The 21,578-nt window shown below is 46.7% G+C and overlaps 1 protein-coding gene across 9 annotated transcripts in view; it reads left to right on the forward strand.

The window, feature by feature from the left end:
- Positions 1–21,578, forward strand: part of IRAG1 (inositol 1,4,5-triphosphate receptor associated 1) — a 116,481-nt gene that overhangs the window by 35,670 nt on the left and 59,233 nt on the right. For 5 of the 9 annotated variants that reach the window (XM_019656217.1, XM_019656220.1, XM_019656218.1 and 2 more), the window contains exons 1-3: positions 9,746–9,943; positions 19,383–19,483; positions 20,598–20,668. In XM_019656217.1, coding sequence (XP_019511762.1) covers positions 9,746–9,943; positions 19,383–19,483; positions 20,598–20,668 — 370 coding nt within the window. Of the gene's footprint in view, positions 1–9,745; positions 9,944–15,565; positions 15,623–19,382; positions 19,484–20,597; positions 20,669–21,578 lie in introns of those variants that run through there. The other 4 variants (XM_019656225.1, XM_019656224.1, XM_019656223.1 and 1 more) reach the window with 3 other exon arrangements.

Here is a 21,578-nt window from a genome sequence, read left to right on the forward strand (position 1 = left end):
TTTCTACCACACAGACACGCTAGAAATAAATCATCTCAAGAACATAGATAATAGTAAAATGCAGCAAAATAATTCATGTGTGATTATTTGGGGTGTTTCTTTCATTTGTTTTTAATGTAACTTAATTTTAATTTATTACTTTTTGACTATGTAAGCTGTTACATTTATTTATGTATTTATTTTATTAGTTTCAGGTATACAAAACAATGTAATAGTTAGACATTTACACTCCTCACAAAGTGATAACCCTCCCCAATCTACTACCTGTCTGACATCGTATATAACTGTTACAATTCCATTGACTCTATTCCCTAGGCTGTACTCCATATCCCATGACTACATATATATAAAATTATAGTGGACATTCAATATTATTCAGCTTCAGCTTTAGGTGTACAACCCAGTGGTCAGGCATCTACATCATCCATGAAGTGGTCTCACTAATAAGACAAGTGCCCATCTGACACCCTACAAAGTCTTTACAACATAGTTGTTTATATTCCCCAAACTATCTTTCATATCCCTGTGGCTATATTGTGGCTACTAATTTATACTTTCTAATCCTTTCACCTTCTCCCTCATCCCTACCCCCCTCCCATCTAGCAACCATCAGTTTTTTACCTATATCTCTGAGTCTATTTCTGTTTTGTTTGTTCATTTATTCTGTTCTTTAGATTTCATATATAAGTGACATCATATGGTATTTGTCTTTCTCAGACTGACAAATTTCACTTAGCATAATATTCTCTAGTTCCATCCATATCATTGCAAATGGTAAGATTTCATTCTTTTTCATGGCGCAGTAATACCCCAAGATATAAATATACCACAGTTTCTTAATTCAGTCGTCTCCCAATGGGTATTTGGTTGTTTCCATATCTTAGCTATTATGAATAGTGCTGCAATACACATAGGGGTGCATATATTTTTTTTTGAATTAGCATTTTGTCTTAATTATTAATGATGTTTGTGTAATGACCAGCTCACAAAATTTTTGACAATTTTGCATTCAGCCCTTGTGAGCTGAGACGAGCAGGCTCCTGCACACCACTGGAGAGGCTCCAACAAAGTGTAACTTGGAAGGACCTAGAAATACAGCTCCTTCCCAGGCAGGCCGAGGGACTCCCTGAGGCCACACATGCGGGAGGGCAGAGGCAGCTTCAGGACCCAGGAGACAGCTCTTGGTGCACCGTTCTTCCTGATGGCCCCTCGGTGCCCTGGTCAGCCTTGCAGACCCAGGAACACCGTGTGGTCCTTGACCCCAGGATGATGACTCGTGTCACCCTGGAGTGAGTGACTCAGGAAAGAGGCTGCCGGGCGGCCTGGAACAAAGAGAACCGGACAAGATTTATTTCTGCTCGGATCTAAATGGGAAGCGCGGATACTTTTCTGCTGTTCCTGGTGCCTTTGAACTGCCTCCGGTTGAGCAATTGCACATATTTCCAAGAAGCAAAAATTTTTTCAAGTGGACTTATTTTTAAAAAAAGAATTGCTGAAGCGAATGAGCTGGAGAGGAAACCTGGGGAGATGTTCTGGTTTACTTCCTGTCATGGCTGGGGGTGGGGCGGGGTGGTGGGTGGAAGGAAGTCTGGCCTTGGTTTGACCATTTTTCAGGGGGTGTAGAACCTGGGTCTCAGGCATTTCAGGGTTTCTCCAAACCCCCTCCTTCCTCCCTAGTGGCATTTAAGGTCCAAGGGGCTCCCCACGCACCAGGATGTTGGGGTGAAGAGGGTACCCTGGTGCCAGAAGTCATGTGTCCTAGCCAGCATTTGACGAGACGTCCATCATGCTTTCTGTTAGTCCTTGGTCAGTAGGTAACCTCTGGGTCAGCCTTCTCAAGGCACCTTCAGTTCTGGCAACTCTTCTCCTGGACGCATAGAAACTATTGTGCTATTTGCCCTTCCCCCTCTCCCCCGCACCCCGAAACAAGAAACTGAGAATATCTAAAGGCCTTATCTATCAAGTCATACCAAATAGCCATCTCTTTTCTTCGGGGGTCTTCTCCTCAGGATTCTGTCTGGGAAATGGGGCATAAGACCTCTGCTCTCAGATTTGGGGATCTTTACCCACCTCCCCAGGGAAGCAGGCTCAGGCCCCTTTCTCATGGACTTACCAGAGTCTACATCTTCACAGCTTCTACCCCACCTCTCCTGTCTCTCCTTCACCCCATATTTTACTGGTCTTGGGTGGTGGGAGACATACCTTTACTTAGAGTGTTTTTTCCCAAATCTCTTTTCTGTGCCCTGAGCACTTTCTGTTTCCCTAAGGGCTAGCCTTTGGAGACATATAAGGCAGAGATAAACTCCTTTTTTTTTACCTCCTGCTGCTACAATCTTTTCCCAAGACGTTGAGTAGGGAATGGCCTTGCTCTTTGTGTGAAGGGAAGGGCAAGTGGGGAAAAGAGATATAGGGAAAGTGAGGGCTGTCAGTTACTATTTCAGATGTGCCATCTATCCTGCATCTCACCCCCTCCACTGACTCCCCTCACCCCACCGCCTTACACTAAGCACCATATTAATTTCTGAACTTCTGGAAACTGGCCTGTCCTGTCTTCCTGGATGTGGCCCTGGCACTGTCTGAAAAGATGCTGGCTCACTTCCAGGACTAGAATGGATTCTGAATCAGGGGAGGAAGGCACCTCCAGCCAACAGAGCCTATAAAACGTCCTCACAACTGGAGAGCACAGCCAAAGGGTGGAGACCCCGGAAGAGGGGGCGAGGGGGAGAGGGTGCATTGGGAGTCCTCAGGGCCAGCCTCACTGAAGCACCGCTAAGCTGCAGCCTCTGTGCTCCCAGACCCTGGATCAGAGCGATTGTGTTGAGGGTGAGAAATCACTGGGAAAGTTCCTTCTATTCCCTCACCCTCCCCTTCTTCCTTTCACCCTTCTTCACCCCATTCTTGCTTCCCCAGGACTGAGCACAGCACAGTACGCTATTCTCTCTCTCTAAACCCACCACTTATAGCCACTGGCCATGGATGTCAGCATCACTGGAGTGCAGAGCCCCTGATGGGCTTAATTCCAATCATGTCTAATGGTCTTTTATCTATTTGTCAGTACAGAGGGGAGGCCCTGGGATGCGTGCAGGGAGGAAGGGGCACCCTCTCTCTTGAAAGGCACTGCCCAAGGATTCTTGCTTTCACAGCATGGATGTATTTGCTTATTATTTACTAAAAGCAAACCCTGGGCCTGGAAATCAGGGTTTCGGGACCTTCTCTGACTGCCCCTCATTCACAGATGTGGCATTGGTCAAGTCCTTGCCCCTGTCTGGACCTGTCAGATGGGACCAGGGGACAAGACTGGTCAACCTCCAGTGGCCCATTCTGTCATCCCCTGAAGTTGCAAAGGGACTGAGAGAGATGCGTGTGCATCCACCCCAAACAATTCCTTCCATCGAATTCTTCATCTAGAGATAGATCAGTGGTATTAATAGCAACCTAATCTCTTTTAAATTCTTTGTGCTGCTAAAATGAAAGCAAAAATTCAAAGCTGGAAAAACAAAAAACTCCCTTCGGAGAATTCTGAGTCACTCCATAAAGGTCAGTGGAGTCTGTGTTAACCCGTTGTTTCCCAGAAGGGCCTTGGGTCTTTCCCTGACACCAAAGATTAACAGAGAATATGAGAGCCACTCAGCTTGTAGGCTGTGCTCCTGGGACACTGTGGTTTGGTCTCTTTTGGGCTGGTTGTGAGACCCTGGAAGAAGCATCCTTGAGGCCATTGTCAGAGGCCACTGCTTGCCAAGACCGCCACCCATGAACTGATGGACTTGGCCTTGCAAGGAGCTGAGGCGTCAGACAGACCTGCAGCTGACTTCCAACACAGCCATTTATGGTTGATGTGACTTTGGACAAGTCTCAGGCCTCTGTTTCCTCATCTTTAAAACGGGACTAATCATAGGGCCGGCCGAGTGGTGCGTTGGTTAAGAGCTGGCTTGGGACGCCAGAGGGCCCCAGTTCAGATCCCACATATGAGGGCCAGTGACACTGCCCTCTACAGCTAAGGTGCTGAACAATATCTCAACCTGGAGCTGGGCTGGCGTGAAGTTGCTGGTGATGGTGTAGGTTGCAGCCCTTGCTGCAGTGGGTTGCCATGGGCTACTGCGTGTAGCCAGTAGCCAGTGTGAGTGGCCAGCAGCCACAGTGAGCGGCTGTCCAGAAGCCGGCAACTGATCCAGAAGCCTTGCCGGGGAAGAGCGCAATGATGGTGCCAACTTGGGCCAGTGAAGCAATGTCCTCCACAACTAGACTTGAAGAACAAAAGTTAATAGTACTCACGTTACTTTACCCACCTCACAGGGTTGCTAAGAGCACTGAAGGAGGTGGTCTCTGTAAAGTCCCTTGCTAAACCATGACTCCGGATGATGGCCCCCATCCTTGCTGGGACATAGGCAGCCCCCAAAGGGAGCCACTGCAGCTCCCCCAGCTGATGTGTGCAGGATGGAGGTGTTCTGCCAGTCGTAGATAGACATGTCTCAGCTTGTATGGCTACTGTTAGGACAGCCCTTTCCTACTCCCTTGCCATCCTCACAACCCACAGGGCCCTAAAGTGGCTATTCCCAGGGGTAGAGCCTGTGCTATTGACTTAACAAGCATGGAACTTTCTGGAGTGAAAGTTTAGATGGACAAACTGATGGATAGTTGTATGAATGGAAGAGTCAGAAGGTGAGTGGGTGAATGGATGGACAGACGGACAGATGGATGAATGGGCAGATTTGCCACCCCACAGTGGGGCTCATACAACCTCGAAGTGTGAGCCTATTCTTTTGCCTTCATAAGACGCCAGGCCTGACAGCTTGCTGCTCCTCCCCACTGTCCCATCACCACCCTTAGCCTCACTGGAAATGCACCCTCAGTTCTCTGTGGGGCAGGTGGGCAGGTTCTCATGCTGGGTTCTGCTGCTACACTCTAGCACAACTCCTGATGGAGGAGGCAGAGCAGAAGAGGAGAAACATGGTGGACCTTGGAATCAAACTAACCCGGGTTATAATCGTCGGCCTGCCACTTATTAGCTGTGTTATCTTGAGCAAATTGCTGAACCTCTCTGATTCTTAGTTTCTTAATATATAAAACAGAAACAATGAGACCCATTTCATAGGGGTTAAGTCAGATAGCATTTGAAATGCACCTAGCATAGTATCTGATACTCAGTGGGCAACCTAGAAATATCTGATGAATGAAAGAATGAAGACTCGTATATTAGTTTTCTTTCTTTCATGAGCATGGCCAGGGCAGATAAAATATTTCAGTGCGGTTCAGAGACAGTTGGCGTTTTCAGTTACACAAATAATTGGAGCGTTAACCTAGCAGAGGCTCTTCAATAATTTGCACCAGGTACAACGATAACTGGACCCAGTCAGGTTGCTTCCCTTCTCTGCGCCTAGGTTTTCCTTCCTGTAAAATGGGCCAGGTTAGACTGAAACACCGGCTGAGGCAGAATGAATAGCATCCAAAGAGCTGACTGGCTAATGACCCACCTAACCCTTTACTGACCAGGCTGGAGAGGCAGCAAGAAGGGCCTTGAAAATGGGTTAAAGAAGGAGCCGCTGGAGACCAAACATTACTAAATACTTTTCCCTTTTATGGGTAGGCGCTCTAGATCACTGCTTCCTGGAGATTGTATTCTAAACTTTGCTGAGATGGATGCGAGGTCCGTGTGCCCACGAGCTCCAACGGAACCCAGATGTCACCCCCGGGGAGGGACTCTGCTTTTACCTTGCTATTTTAAGCAGCGAGTTTATAATAATGGATGGGAGAGAAAGCAGACTGGGCAGGAGCAGCGTGGGAATGGCCCCGGCAGGGGCGGCTGCTGGGGCTCCCCCTGAGGAGCTCGGGGTTCCGTCTTGTCAAGTGTGGGACCTCAGCCAGCCTCTACTCTGCTTTATCCTGCAGCAGCTGACATTTCTTAGTGCTTGTCTGACTTAATTCATTTCTGTTTTACTTTGTCTTCTGACCCGGGGACTGGCTCTTTGGTCTTTCTTGAGGAGTAGGCGGTGGAGAAAAGGAAAGGAAGTGGAGATATTTATGAAATGACTGTGGAATACCGTGATCCCAGAATCCTATGGGATGGAGCCATCAGATCTGTGGTTTGTGGTGACTGGGAAGAGTCCGGGATCTTAGGGACTTCTAGGATTGGAAAGACTACTGAAGCGGGTTAGCAATCCCGTGACCCTTGCCCCAGCCTTTGCTGGAACTCTCCCTGGAATAGGGAGCAGGCCCCTGCATCTTCAGATGGTTCCAACCACTAGCAAGTTTCACCTTGCTTTGTCCTGACCTTTCAGTCATTGTTCATGCACCTGTCCTTTGGGGACAATAGAACGACCTGAAGTTCTTTCAAAGAAGAGATTTTATTTCTCCCTGTACCTTCTCTTCTTCAGGCTAAAGATCTTCAGTTCTTTAAACACAACATCTTGTCCCCCTGCATTCTGCTCCCTTTTTAACATGTCCGAACCTGTCTGAATCTTTCTTAGCACACAGAGCACACTACGCTTTGTGTAGATTAAGACATAAAGGAAAAGTGAAACTGTCACCTCCCATGTTTTGGAAATCATACCCCTATTAAGACAGCCTGGAACTGCACATACATCACATATCATTTTAAGAGGTTTCTTGGGAGGTGTAGCCAACTTTCCTGGTAGAACTGGGGTTTGTGGACACTCTTGCTATCTTGCTACCAGTACCATGGATATCACTGCTGCTGAAATCCAAGTAAAGGTGATAGAAATTAATCACAGAGCTCACCTTTGGGCAAATACGATACTCAATTTATTCATATAGGGACCATTTGGGATGGGAGTCAGCATGACCTGGCCCCACATCTCTCATTCCTGAGAGCCAGGCTCTATCTGTCTAGCATGGCTTCTCCCTTCCTGTCTAACCTTTCCCTCTAGGTCTCCAGCTAGTCTGTTCAGAGAAACTCCATTCAGCATTTCAGTGTTCATGGTTCAGCTCAAACACCTTTTCTTATGTGGAATCCACTAAAACTAGATCCCACTCATCATAATTTCCATAGTTAGGGACCCTTTTCTGGGATCCTGTAACTTCTCACTTTCAAAGTATTTACCCCATTATTCTGCTTTCCAACTGCTTCCTGCCATGGGACCCTGTTCTTCTTGAAGGCCAGGACCACATCTTCATCATATTTATGTCACCAGCACCTAGCACAGAACCTGGTAAAGTGGTTGTCAAGTGAGTGTGGTGAATGAATGAATAAATGAATGAATGACTCAGTTCATGGATATTCTTCTACTTGAGATTTCTTGAGATGACCAGCAGGGGTCACCCCAACTTTTTCAGAGCTGAATGGGACTACCTTTCCACTGCAGAGAATGACAAAAATCAAGATAGTCACATCAACCAACCCTGGGGCTAAAGTTCTCTAGTTATTTAAATACAAATCAACAAAAATTTTTTAATAAATCTTCTGGTTACCCATGATGAATCAGACTGTGTGTCTGCCTAGGGGAGCTGAGTCAGAGGTGTGTCTGTCAGGTGTGAGCATCTGTCAGGGCTTAGAGCCAGAGTGCTATGAGGCAGGCTCAGATCTGGCACCAGCCACAGTTCTGACAGATGCCCACACCTGACACACACACTTCTGACTGAGCTCCCTAAAGCAGGTACAAGGTCTGAAGGAGTTTGGGGTGGGAAGAGGCCAGGCAGAGCCCTCTGGGCTCAGGCCAAGCTGCCTGGGCTGCAGACCTCCTATATCTACATTGCCCCTGTGAACACCTACTCCATGCTGGGTGCTCTACCTCATTTCATCCTTGGAACAGTCCTATGTGGTAATGAGACAAGTACAGAGTTAACAGGAGCAGGCTTGTAAGCTGGCAGGAGCGAGTTTAAACATTAACCACTTGGCTCTGACTCCCCTGGCTAGCACTGCACCTACAAGCTGACAAGCACCTTACATCATCATAGGTGAGAACAGAACAGTTCCCAATCACAATGGCAGCCCCCTGCAAGCTGACATCCATCATAGATGGGAACAGGACAGTTCCAGGAGAAGACAATTGTAATGGCAGCCCCCCTGCAAGCTGACAAGCACCCTGCATCCTGCATGGAAAAATATAAAACCCCAGCACTCCTTCTCATCGGAGCAGCTGTCTCTCTCAGACTGCCCTGGCAAAACTTTTTCTGCCAGTTCCAAACAGAACTCTCTCTCTCTCCCTCTCTCTCTCTCTCGCTCTCTCTCTCTCTCTCTCTCTCTCTCTCTCTCTCTCTCTGCCTGACTTTCAATAAAGTTGTCTTGCTCTCCCACTTTGTAGAGTCTCGTGAATTTTTTTCACGTTCTGTGAATGACCAGGGGTTAATTCTACAGCAGTACATGTGGGAGGCATTCTTATCTTGGATCTCCTGAAAAGGAAACCAAGGCTCAGAGGCGAAGCCAGCGTTCAAAGCCACACAGCCAATGAGTGGCAGAGCGGGGACTCCCCAGGAATGTGGTCCCAAAGCCTGTGCCCTTTCTACCTTGCTGTCCTGCCTCTCCAGATGGAGACCTGACGTTATTCGTCTCCTTTTCTAGGAGGAAGCATTGGAGCCAGGCCCGTTGGCTCAGGTCTGTTGGAGAGATCATGGTCCTTGGCCTCTTGGCTGGCAAGAAACATGAAAGAGCAGTTTCTTTTTTGACTTAAATATTAAGAAGCGTAATTGCTTATGTAGCTGGCTAGTTTAGAAAGAGTTCAGCCTGCCAGTAAACTTTGTTCAGGGCTCCATCTCCATTTCTCTGCAGGTCTCTTGGCTCTGCCCTGTCCTCTGTGTGTGTCAGTTTTCTCCTCAGTCTGGCCTTCCTCATGGGAGCAAAATGGCATGTGGGTCTCACATCTGCAGACTTCACCAACCAGAGCAAGAGAAAGCACTGGGTCCCAGAACACTGCCATGTGCTCATTGGCTTAGGCTAGATCTATGGTCTATCTCTGAGCCAATCACTGTGGCGAGATGGGTGAGATTATGCTAATGAGGATCAATCCCAGCCAGGACTCAAGGCTACTACACTATGGAGAGGGGTTTGAGCCTGGCTTTGGGGAGGCAACCCAAAGTTGCTGGCGGTGAGCACTGCATAAGGTCCATGAGATCCACCCAGGCCAAGCCTCCAGAATCATGGCTTTCGCAGTGCTGACAGGCCCAATGAGGGCCATCCTCAAGTGAGAGAGCCCCTTACTGAGGGTCAGATGAGCTGCTGAAGAGTGTGGGGTGAGCTATGGGGCAGAAAATCAAGAAACATCATCCCTTCCTCTTCTCCCACATGGCTAATGAAGGTCGTGCAGTATAGTGGCCTCAAAATCAGGAAGGTCTGGGTTCAAATACTTGGTTATTTGTATGATTTGGGCAAGTGGCTGCCACTCTCTGAGGCAGTTCTCACATCTCTAACATGTGAATATTAATACCTGCATCAGAGGTCATCGTGAGGATTAAATTAGGCAATGCTGGTAATGCTCCTAGGACAGTGCCCAGAACCCAGTAGGTGCTCACTAAATAGTAGACAAGTACACATCTGATCCCAATGGAGGGTCCTCCATTGGCTTCGAGGAGTCTGAAGTTCTTTTCTCCCTTCTGGGATAGCTGTGTTTACTGTAATGACCAAATTAGATGCAAAATCTCTAAGGCCACCTCTGACTTTATAAACAGAGCTAGTGAACAGGAGGAAATGCAATTCCAATTGCCCTGTATTCCCACCTCCGCTGTTGACGCAAACTCAAGCAGGGTCTCTCTGTGGCTCATGACCCCTGGAAAAGGAACCCGGCTTGGGTCAGGGATGGGAGTGGAGTTGACTTGTACTTTTGGCATCTCCTCAGCCTGCGGAGCCCAGGCCTCTTGGAGCATCTTTGGGGCTGACACAGCAGAGGTTCCGGGCACCCGCGGCCACTCCCGCCAGGAGGCTGCCATGCCCCACATTCCCGAGGATGAGGAGCCCCCCGGAGAGCCACAGGCAGCCCAGAGCCCTGCCGGTCAAGTAAGTGCCCCCTCCCTGCCTGTGGCTAGTCTGGCTGGGGCCAAGCCAACCACCCTGGGCTGAGGCTGCAGTGCCCAGCCTGGCCTGAGGGGCTGCCAATAGCCCCTTGCATGCAGCCTGCAGTGGGGCCCTGGGGAAGGTGTGCAGCACCCACACTGAGGGATAAACAGACAGCATTCCTTGGAATTGCTTGAGGGCCCCACAGACCCTGAGAGCGGAATCTCCTAGCCTGCGTCTGATGATGTCTCCTGGGAAGTCAAACTATGCTAACCCTGTAGGCGCCCTGCTAGAATGGAGAAAGACATGGAGGAGAACCTCATCATGTCAGAGCCACGGGCACCAGCCAAAGTGCTTAAAGTGAATCCACTTAAAATGGAGATCAAATTTTCATAGTAAGTAGTGAAAAAGATTTTCAGCAGAATGGTATTATAAAAAAGGAAATGACAAAAATAGGTTAATGTAAAGGGTCTCATTGAGATTGTATTGTGCAAATGAAATCATGAGAGCAAGTTATTTTTAGCTATCCATATTACAAAATATAGATTGTATGTCGCTTTTTAGAATGAACAAAGAATTAATCAAGTGTGTTGATTTTGGCGTGGGTATCTTTACTTTTTATACCAGTGAGATGATCTGTTTACATGATACCAGTTCCTTCACAGTTTACTCTGCAGCACCTTAGGAGATTCTGTTTGTTTAATATTTGAGGCCTTTATTCATTTTCCCAAGGACCTCTTTCAGTCCTTCAATATTCAAAGCATTCTCTCATGAAGAACCTATTGTGACTCATCCTCATCACTTGTTCTTTATTTGTTAACTAATCCCGCTCCATCTGCTCCTCATTGATCTAAGACGTTGTCCATGAAGTTCTCTGACCTTGTTTTCTTTGAGCTCATGAATTTTGCTGTCGCTTTGCACTTGTATAAATTTGTCTTGTTATGTCTGAAAGGTCATCCCAACTGACCTCCAGGAGGCATACACGCTTGTGAAGTGAGGGAAGAACATATGAGTGAGCATTAATTTGACAAGTGGGCAGATCCTTAGTGAGTATTTTCATGTTATGAAGACATTTGTTTTCTTGCACATCATAACTGTAGGGACTTAGATAATAAATACTTATAAAAGAATGGCCTCTCATATTTCCATATCCCAAGTTCATGGGATGAAGGTGTTGCCGAACTTGGTGGCCTTGGGGAGCCCTTGAATTTCTAAACGATAGTGGGCCAAGTCCCCATGTCTTTGGCTGCAGGCAGCCAGCTCAGAGTTTTACTGAGCCCCCCTCCCAAGAACATCTGGGACTATGGGGGTGCTGCTCCTCAGTTGCTCTCAGTGGCTCCATATTGCCCCTCTGCTCCTTGTGGGTGATGGCTGGACTCCCCCAAACTCTGTTCTTTGCTCCTGCTACCCCTTTTCTGCTGCAGCTCCTCACCAAGTGTAGTGATCCCCACAAAGTGTTGCAAACAGTGGATATAAGATTTAAACAACAACAAAAAATGTTAATCTACTGAAAGCCTGGAGATTAAATAAGGGAATGAAGACACAGAGCAACACACATCTGGAGTCAGCTGTGACTGCTCCCAATCCTCAGGTCATGGTTGTCCTGGGTTTTGTCCCCTTGGCATCCCTACTCCCCAGCCCTGGACCCCTTCTTGCCTTGGCTATCCCTGACTCCTTCCCCTTCACTTAAGGCAGATTCCGATGCGAAATCTAGCTCAGGGAGGAATCCTGGGCAAGTCCCCCAAACAGCTGCCATGCTCTGCTCCCCAAGAATGCAAGTATTCCTAAAAAATAATAATAAAAGATTGGCAAAGATGCAACTCTACCCTCAGTGAAGAGATCTTTTTACATTGAGTTCAGTTCCTCTTGGTTCCAAACTTCTGTAATTAAAAGATTCTTTGAACCTTCTCAGGAGGCATAAATCCAGACAGTGTAAAAGCCTGCTGGCCCACCTGACCATCATGCTTCATACCACACGTAGATCGATACACCTCCATTGGTCAGAGGTGAGGGTGAGCTCCTAGGGATGGCCAAGCAGGGGAGCGCTCCATGAGCTCACCGCACAGTTGAGGGTCAGAGGACCTGAGTAGAAGAGCAGGAGCTCCAGATGCCAGGTCCCCACAAGCTCACTCTCTCTGTGACCTTGAGCCAGAACCAGATTTCTATGACATGAGAGGGTGGGCCCCAGGGTCTCTGAACATCCTTCAAATGCCATGACTCTATCTCCGTGCTCATGGGAAGTCAAGATAATAAAGAGACTGTCTGCAGGTTCAATAGCCTCCGCATTGCCAGAATGCAGCAGGAGAAGGAACCATGAGGTGAGCCAGAGCCAGGATGCCCAGGTCCAATAGCAGCAGACCTCGTGTGAGTGTTAAATTTTCTGTGCCTCCGGTTCCTCATCTCTTCCCCAGGGCAAGTGTTAGCGGTTGGATCCTAAACGCTGCTCAGCCAGCCTGTGAGTGCCTTCTTTGGCCTGAGGGACGACAGAGCTGGGACAGGTTAGACCTCAGACTGAAGGCCACATTAGACTCAGGATTCTTTTATTCTCTGTGCTTGCTGACAGGCACTGGGCCTCCCTGAGCTCTCCAGAAGCTCACAGGCATTGTCAGTGAAGAGCATCCCTCTCTATTGCAGCCATCAGACAACCCTTCTCAAGCAGCCACAGCCTCAGGGGAGGGTCAGGCCTGTGAGCTGGGCTGGAGCCTGAGTCCCTGGGAGCAGCGGAAACCGGGCAGCCAGGGAAGCAGAGTTGGCCAGGAGGGCTCTGCTAGAACTCCCAGTAGCGTGTGAATTCCCACTCTGTGAAGCAGGCAAAGAACAGAGTATCCTTCTGAGTTTACAGCTCCCCGGGGTCCAGCCCTACTTCTGGTTCCTCAAGCCGCAGCCCCATTTCCCATCACTGACATGGGCTCTAGCTGAGGCCTTCTCATACAACACTAAAGCAAGTAGGCCTAGATCCTTTGTTCTTTCTGCACTCATGCACATGCGCATGCGCTCACACACACACACACACACACACACATACACACTCACACACACACACACAACACACACACTCATACACACACACACACTCACACACATTCATACACACACTCACATACTCATACACACTCATACACACACTCACACACTCACACACACACACACACTCATACACATACCCTTTAGGTCCCTAATTGGAAGCTGTAATCAAAACCTACAAAGAACTAAAGCCTCCTGACAATGTACTCTGCACCTATGTCCTGAACGCATTTTCTGGATTGGCCCTTGAACAGGGAGGGATACCTTTGGAAAATGTGTGCTCCCTCAGTGGAGGGAAAAGGTTTAGGACCCAAAGAATCAATTCTCTGTCTGGAATGAGATGAAGACAAAGTAGATATTACATGTAAAACACTTGGAACCTGGTAAGGACTGCAGAGTGGGGACGCCTCCCCCTCCCCAACTCGCCCAGTGAGAACTCTCATGCCATGCTTCCTATGCGACTGACACTGCTCCAAGCACTTTGTACATAGTACCCTCACAACAACTCTTGGAAGTAGATACGATTATTGTCCCATTTTATGGATGAGAAAACTATGGCAGGTCAGTACACTACAATCACTAGAACCCAGGCAGTACCTGGAATGCTCCAATTGAAAAGTTCGAATTCAATCTCCTTGGGCTCATTTTCACTTACCACACCCTTTGCAAGAACTGCCTCAATTATGATCATTAATGAAATATTTTCAAATAAATTATCAGGAATGAATTAGGATCTGGTGTACTAGATGTTGGAGACATCTATTGGGCACCTACTATGTAGTCTCATCCCTCCAAGGTAGATATTATGATTATCTCTGTTTTATAGATGAAAAAGCAAAGTCCCTGAGGTTATATAATTGTCATAGGTCACATAGTTGTGGCATGGTTGGGTGGAGATTCAAGCCCAAGTTTCTGCTAAGATGTTCCTGCCAGCTTTGCCCTCACCCCTGGCTCCACCCAGCAGTAAAGCCAGTGCTCTGATCACCAGAGGTCCTAGGCATGGGCAGTAGGTGCTTGATACCCCATCTTCTATGGAAAAGAATTTTGGGATGTGTCAAGAGCACAGCTCCACCAGAATGGTTTCCAGTGGTCCTGGTGACAAAGAGCTGTGCGAGTGTAGCTGTGGAAATGCCTAGGACAAAGCAGAAAGTATTTTAGAAATGTTGGTTGTTACAATGGTTAGGAATGTGTATTATAATTATTTGTCCTTAGTTCCTATTCTGAGCAATGGAGTAGCTTGTCATTTTTTGTTTCCCTGTTTGCCCTGTCAGGCTGCATGGGAGCTACTTAGAGTCAGGGGCTGTGTCTTTCATGTGTATATCTCCAATTCTCAGCATAGGCTCTAGCATACAGTGAGAGCTTAGGGATGGATGGATGGCTGGATGGATGGCTGGATGGCTGGATGGACAGACGGACGGATGGTTGTGTGACAGCTTGGGTAGCTAACTGGCTGGCTGGCTGATTAAATGCCTGTTTTGAAGGGAAGAATAAATGGAAGGAGGAACAGTGTTAGGAAAGGAGGGAGGAGGAAAAGACAGAAGATGAAGGGGGATAAATGGCTGGCTGGCTGAGTGATACACTCTCCACAGAGTAAGGCTAATAGACACTGTGATTGATACTTCTTCTACCTTCCTGAAGTGACTTGGCGTGAGAGTAAAAACAGTGATATAGAAGGCAGGATAATCAGGTGATTCTCCCTGACCTCTGGTAATGCAGTGGACAATGGCAGGAAAGAGGGTCACAGAGGCAAGACAGGCTGAGTGCATGGAGGCGATCATGGGCTGGGCACTGGGGAGCCTTTGAGGGGCCAGGGAACTGGTCTGCAGAGCTTGGCCGGGAGCCCTGTGTCCAGCAGACCTCAGCAGAAGCACTTGCACTCTTTCCTGTGCTCTTAGGACTTGCTGCTGGAATAATCATTTTCTCCCAAGTCCTCGGAGTCTTTTTATAATGTCACAAGAGCACTAATTCCTCTGTGTGGCCAGAGCACCCTCTCCAGAGGCAGTCCCTGTTTGCCTTCCAAGCTCTGAGAGAGGGACCTGGGGATATAGTCACCACAATGTCTGCCCTCCACCACCCCCCTCAGCATTATTATTATTATCATGGCTTTATCTCATTAAGTCCTTAAAATGTGCTGGAAAATGGGGATTAATTGTTCCACACAAAGTTTGAGAACATGAAACTCAGAGAAATTAAGTAACTTCCCCGAGGTCACCCAGATGGGATCCTGGCCTAGGCTGTCCTGGCTTCACTTCTCCACTCTGGTCTCCTGCAGGGTCCTTGTCTCTGCCAGGGCCCAAGTGCAGGAGCTAAACGCTCACTCCCTGCCTGGGCTGGGTCTGGGGCTGCTGTTTAGAGCTTCCTAGCCCAGGCCTAGTCATGTGACATTGGGGAAAGGAAGACAGTATTCCTGTCTATGACACTGGCCTATATTTATCCCTGCACCCAGGCAGTTAGGAAACTGTTGTGCATTCCTGGGAATTTATAAATGAAATAAACATTTAAATGTTTCTATAAGTTTATTTAAGGAGAACTAAATGTGGCCTGTTGTTTTATTATAGGGTGGACGAGCTTGTGGGGCAATGATAGCCCAGCCCCCCAGTGCTTGGCTGACTCCAGGGAAGGGACATGGACTCCTGGGGAGGCTGGTCCTCTGGAAGGGTGAGGGGCTGCCCCTGCTATTTTTACTCAACTGTGTGTTCAGCCTCGTGCTGACTCGAGGGCTGCCTGGAGGAAGGGGAATGTGAGGGAGGGTGCAGGTTGGAAGAATAAGAAAGAAGTGGTGAAGAACTATGGGATACCAGGAACCAGGGGAGGTGACATCTAAAGATGACTAGAACTGTAGCTTGTGTAGTGGGGAAGCCACCAGGCCTGGTGTTTAGTCCCGTCCACTATTTCCCACCTGCACAGCCCTGGACAAATCTGTTCTTTGTTGGTAAAGTGGGGATTGAAATGGGAAAGAGAAAAGAGAAAAGAAATGTACCAATCACCTACTCCATGCTCAGGGCCTTCACTTTCCTCTTCATGATTCTATGAGGGTCAGGAGGTATTATCACCCCCAATTTGTAGATGGGTATTCTGAGGTTCATTCACAGAATTGCTGGGAGGATTGAATGAAAAATCACATGGGAAGTGTCTGGGACAGGGCCTGGCACAGAGTGGGTCTGAGCAAGTGTCACTTCCCTCTACCCACATTTGTTCCTTTGCTTCTCGTGCCTGTACTCACAATGGGCACTTGTACTTGGCCTGAGAAGCAGATGGTGAGACAGGGAGCAGAGCAAGGTGAAGGTTGCCTGGGAGGTGGGCTGCTCTGGCTCGTGTGGCAAGCGCTCAGGGGAGGCGTTCTGTGGCTCCCTCATCAGAGGGCCTAGGTCCTCCTAATTTAACTGCAATTAGCTGCTCAGGCCCCAAACTAAAAATGACAGTCTCCTCAAAGCCAAATTCCGAAGTAATTAATTCAGTCTTAAAGGTCACAATAACGGAATATAACATCTGACACTTACTGAGCATTTACAAGCTGCCAGATTTAACAAATGAAAATGCAGTTATGTCCGTGCAATATTTGGGACATACTTGTGCTAAGAAATTTTCGTTGCTTATTTGATGTTCTGTATTTTACCTGGCAATTCTATTTCTATAGCAACCTGTTTAATTCTTATAACTACTCTGTGATATAGTTATTTTATAGATGAGGTAACCAAGGCAGAGAGGTGAGGGCACTTGCTCAAGGTCACATAGCTATGAATAATAGTAAGCGAGAAGTTGTATCATAAATTAGTGTGGCTCCCAAGACCCAGACCCTTGAAATCCCAAAGCTAGTAACCTGCCTGGAGGATTCTGTATTTTGGATGCCTGCCCCACAGACTTTCCTGAGGCCCTGCCTTCTGTTTGGCAGCTCAGAGTAGAAGTAGGGATGGGTATTTACATAGCATTGAAACCTGGCAGAATGCACCCGAGAGGGCCCCACACTCCTCCTGGATTAGTCTCCCCAGTGCCTGCTGGAGTGAAACACAAGACTGAATGTTCCCCACAAGACAGTTTTGAAGAAAACTAGAAGTTGCCCAGAGCTTGCTCAACCATTCTGTGAGCTGATTAGGGAAAGAAAACTTTGATTTTATTACTGTGTATTTTGCACACACTGGAAGGAGAGAGGGAGGAACACTCCTGGACATTCCATCAGGGGATTAGAGAATTTTTCCCTGATTGCTTTGTGCCTCCTGTCTTTTAAGCAGCTTCAAATTGTGTAGGTTACATGCTTGGCACTTGCCACCCATGGCTTGTTTTTGCATTTCTGTTGGGGGCATCTCTGCCCCAACCCTCCTCTGAGTGAGGGTGCCTGCAGCCCCGTGCATGACAGCCACCTCAGGGGAGCTTTGCTGAGTGGCCTTTAACCAGAAGATGGAGAAAACTTCCACCAGAAAACCAGTCACCTCACAGGTTTCAACACATAGGGCACCAGGCCCTGTGTGTTACCAGCGGGTTGAGCGGGAGGGAGGGTACGTCTACACCATTTTCCATTGAGTTAACTGGGAAGCACTTCAGAGGGCTGCCTGATTTACCTGTGTCTTCCCAGGCCCTATCATAGACTCTAACACATAATAGGGGTAAGTAAATGTTTGCCAGATGAAAGGACAGAATAAAACACAATACTGTGCAAATGTTTAAAGACGGACCCCTCTCTTCGATGCTAAGATTATTGGAAACTTTTGTGAGTTAATCATAAAAAGAAGAGTCAAGACAACCTGCACAATAAATAATTGGATGGAGCAGGAGGAGTAAGCTTAGGAAGGAGGGAGGGAGGAAGAGAGAGGATTTGGGAGGGGAGGGTAAGCAGTGAAGAGTCAAAGGGGAGAGGAGAGGTGAGGATGGGAGTGAAGATTTGTTCCCCTTTCATATCCTTTGAGAGGTGAGAGTGAAGACTGGATTGGTTTTTCTGTCTGCTGAACAATTGTGTAGTAAAGCTTTCCTTCTTAGAGCCTGGACCACATGGATCACAGCTTCATTAGGCTTCAGGTTAAATCATTTAACTTTAGAGTCAAACCATGGTTGGTTAGAAGGAGCATGCATTCTCTTTATCTGCTAGGGATGTTTATATTTATCAAATTGTTCCCCGATTTTTATAGTCTCATGTTTTTATGTCTTATATTTTATTGTTGGTTACTTCAAATTGCTTTGGGAAATAGGTAGTATGTCAATAAAAGAAAACAAATAAACTGTATTCTTCTTACTTAGCAACCTGAATATATTCAAGTCTTGGGAATGCATATATAGTATAACACCATCACCACCACCATGATTTTCTTTTCAGAACACATCATGCAGAAATTAATGATTGGCCCCTCCTGCCCCTTTACATAGACTTAGATAGACCAATGCATGTAAAAGCCCCTCCTCAAGGGGTGGCAGAAACCATGATATATTGAGCATGGATATATTTTTTTCTTGTTCACCAAAGGATTCATGCAAGAAAGAAAATTTCTAAATATGACAAACAAAACATGAAACATAATTTTCAGAGCTCAACCTTTCATGGTCAAAATAAACTCCACCCCATGTTGTTATAATGGAAAAAAAAAAACTCCACCCCAGAAAGGAACCTCACACACATGGCCAGCACAGTCAGTGTTTCAGTTGGCATTCCCATGTAACGGTCACCCATGAGGCCACATAGGAAGGATCTCCATCAAGATGCTGGGGAACTGGTACAAGATGAGCGAAGTCCTGGAGATCTAGATGCCCGGAGTTAACAACACTGTATTGCATACCTAAGATTTTGCTGGGAAGGTAGATCTTATAAGTGTTCTCATTATCATCATCATAAATAAAAGTCAGGAGGAAATTTTGGAAATGATGAATAGGTTTATGTGACCATAGATTGTGGTGAGCGTTTCATCTCTAAACTCATCAAGTTTGCATTAAATATGTACAGCTTTTTGTACAGCAATCATACTTAACGAAGTGATTTTTTTTTAAAAAGATGACATGGGTAGAGGAGGTTTTGAGCACATAACCCAAATGTAGTACTGTCCCTGAATATCAGGAATGTGTGGGTGCCACCACCTTTTCTCTTGGCCTCCATTCTTTCTCTACCCAGGCTGACCACAAGCCCGAGGACTCTGCAGCACTTTTTCCTATATTGTCAGTGATTTTCTAGAATATCACCAGGGATGGCTTAGAGGTTCCCTAATCTTAGTGCATTAAAAGTAGATCATGTGAAGCTGAGGTGAATGCTTACTGGGGAGTGAAGGAGAAACTGCTTATGTATTTTTTTTCTTTGAATAATCCTGATAAACTGCATTCGTCCCCTTATCAAGATGGCTTTAAGTGTCATGATGCTGGAATAAGTGCTCCAGCTCCAACTCCTGTAAGCTTTCTCCATCCCAAGCCTAATTCTATCTGTGTTTTCATTCTAAACCACTAGGGCCCTCCCACCACGGGAATATCTTGCAGTCCACCCACCATCGTCCTGACTGGGGATGCCAGTTCACCGGAAGGAGAAACTGACAAAAATCTGGCCAACAGGTACACCCATGTGCCTGGTCTTTGCACTGTGAAGAGCAATAGTTCCTAGCACAGGGATTAGATAGCTATACTTTTAATAAATCTTTCCTTGTTTCTTGAATCATTTCATTGATAAAAATGCAATCAAGCAGTTTTTAAAAATGGGAGAGAGAGCTTTGGATTTTTCCATTATCTCTCCCCGCCCAAAATTATTTTTCTTCTTCTGGATTTGGTCTTTGCACCCTGCTAGCCTTTAAGAAAAGCACAAATCATAGCAGAGGAGTTTTCTATAATAACTGCCCAGATATTTGCAAGCAGACCTGAAAGATGTGCATCTTTGACTATAGAATCCTGCCCCCAGCCAAAGTGGGTCCTGTATGAAGGATGATCTCTTGGAAGGGACATTGGCTCACATGCATGAGATGTCACTGCCTCAGTTTCACACAGCACCAGCCCATGCATTGGCCTACCTGGAATGAGATTGTCTAACTACACTTTCCAAAATGTCACAAAGATAATTCTCATACAAATATATGGAGAGCATGTGTCAAAGATATATGTAACTCCTGAATGAGGGACCCATCAGGATAATAAAGCCAGTTCAAAGGAGGATATAAGAAATAGATAAACATATATAATCAGTGGGGAGGGAAAGAATGCTGGAATAAAATTGCTAAGTTAGATATAAAATAAATTAATGTTCTATAGGACAATGAAACCATATTTTTATCTTTTCTCCCAAGCAGAAATCATCTGCATCTCTGCCAGACAACAATTATTTATATTTCATGAGTTTTCTATAAGTTAGATGTTCACTCAGAGTCTGGGCCCTAATAACTAGTTTATAGTCAAAGTTAAGTCTCCTTAGAGCAGTGATTTGAAAACTTTAGCATGCATCAGAATCACCAGGGGCGTTTGTCCAATCAGGATGCCTGGGCCTCATCCTTAGAGTTTCTGATCCAGTAGGTCTGGGGTGGAGCCTGAGAATTTGCATTTCTAACAAGTTCCCTATCTTAGACTAGCTCTTAAAAACGATTCTCTCATATGACTTTGAAAGAATATATGGGCATCTGTTTGCCACTTTCCAAGCTGTGGACAAATTTTCTTAACAAGATGGCCCTCTTCTATCTTGCAGAGCACACAGTCCCCACAGGAGGCTTTCTCACCGACACTTGAAGGTTTCCACTGCTTCGCTGACTTCTGTGGGTAAGGGCTAGGCCACTTTATCTTATTTCTACAATCAGAGATAAGGGTCACACACACCTTCAGTGGGTTTGAGTAGGAAAGCAGGTCTGGCAGCTTGGCTGGGCAGGACCCCCTGTCCTCTCTTGCTCCTCAGGCAGGCCCATCCCTACGAGCCCAATGGGGCAAAGTTGATCACCCACCCCCTCTGTGTTTGAGCCCCAAAGAAGTTTGATGTCTTATCACAATTTATTTTAGTAAAAAGACCAGGGTGTGAAAAGGAAAATAAGGAAATAAAAAAGAGAGCAACTGTGAGGCTCAATTCTGGGGCTCAGGGAGCAGAGCCCTACTGTCCCCCAGGTAGGCAGGTGCCTGAATGCGGAGCTACCAACTTGTCCCCCCAGTGGTCCCTCAGGGCCTGCTCTGGACCATCAGAGCACAGATACGATACAGACTTGGCTCTTGCTTTCATCTTGCGCATATTCTATGAGGAGACTAAGAAGTGAAGTGATATAATCACGACACTATATTGTAAGGCCCTTCACAGAAATGTTAGGGAAACTGAGGCAGAAAGGAGTCCAATTCTCTCTGGGAAAGGGGAAGATTGGATAGCTATTCTAGAGGAGACAGCATTTGAATTGTGCCTTAGAGAGTTGGACAGATAGACAAGAGGGGGGAAAGGCATTGCATCCCAGGTGAAAGAAACAACATGGTGGGGAGAAGCCATAACAGAGCAACTGAATGCTCTGCCACATGTATTACTCAGGACTCTCTAATGATAGAAACCCAACTCAAACTAGCTCATGCCAAAAAAATAAAAGCCAGGGCTTGTGGCTTCAGAGAATTCTGTATCCAGGTGCTCAAGCTGGGTCATTAGTAATTGTCCCATCCCTTATTTCAAGTTTCCTCTCTTGTGTGTTAGCTTCTTCTTGAG

The sequence above is a fragment of the Hipposideros armiger genome, unplaced genomic scaffold, assembly GCF_001890085.2.
Source record: "Hipposideros armiger isolate ML-2016 unplaced genomic scaffold, ASM189008v1 scaffold_256, whole genome shotgun sequence".
In the NCBI taxonomy this organism is placed as follows: domain Eukaryota; kingdom Metazoa; phylum Chordata; class Mammalia; order Chiroptera; family Hipposideridae; genus Hipposideros; species Hipposideros armiger.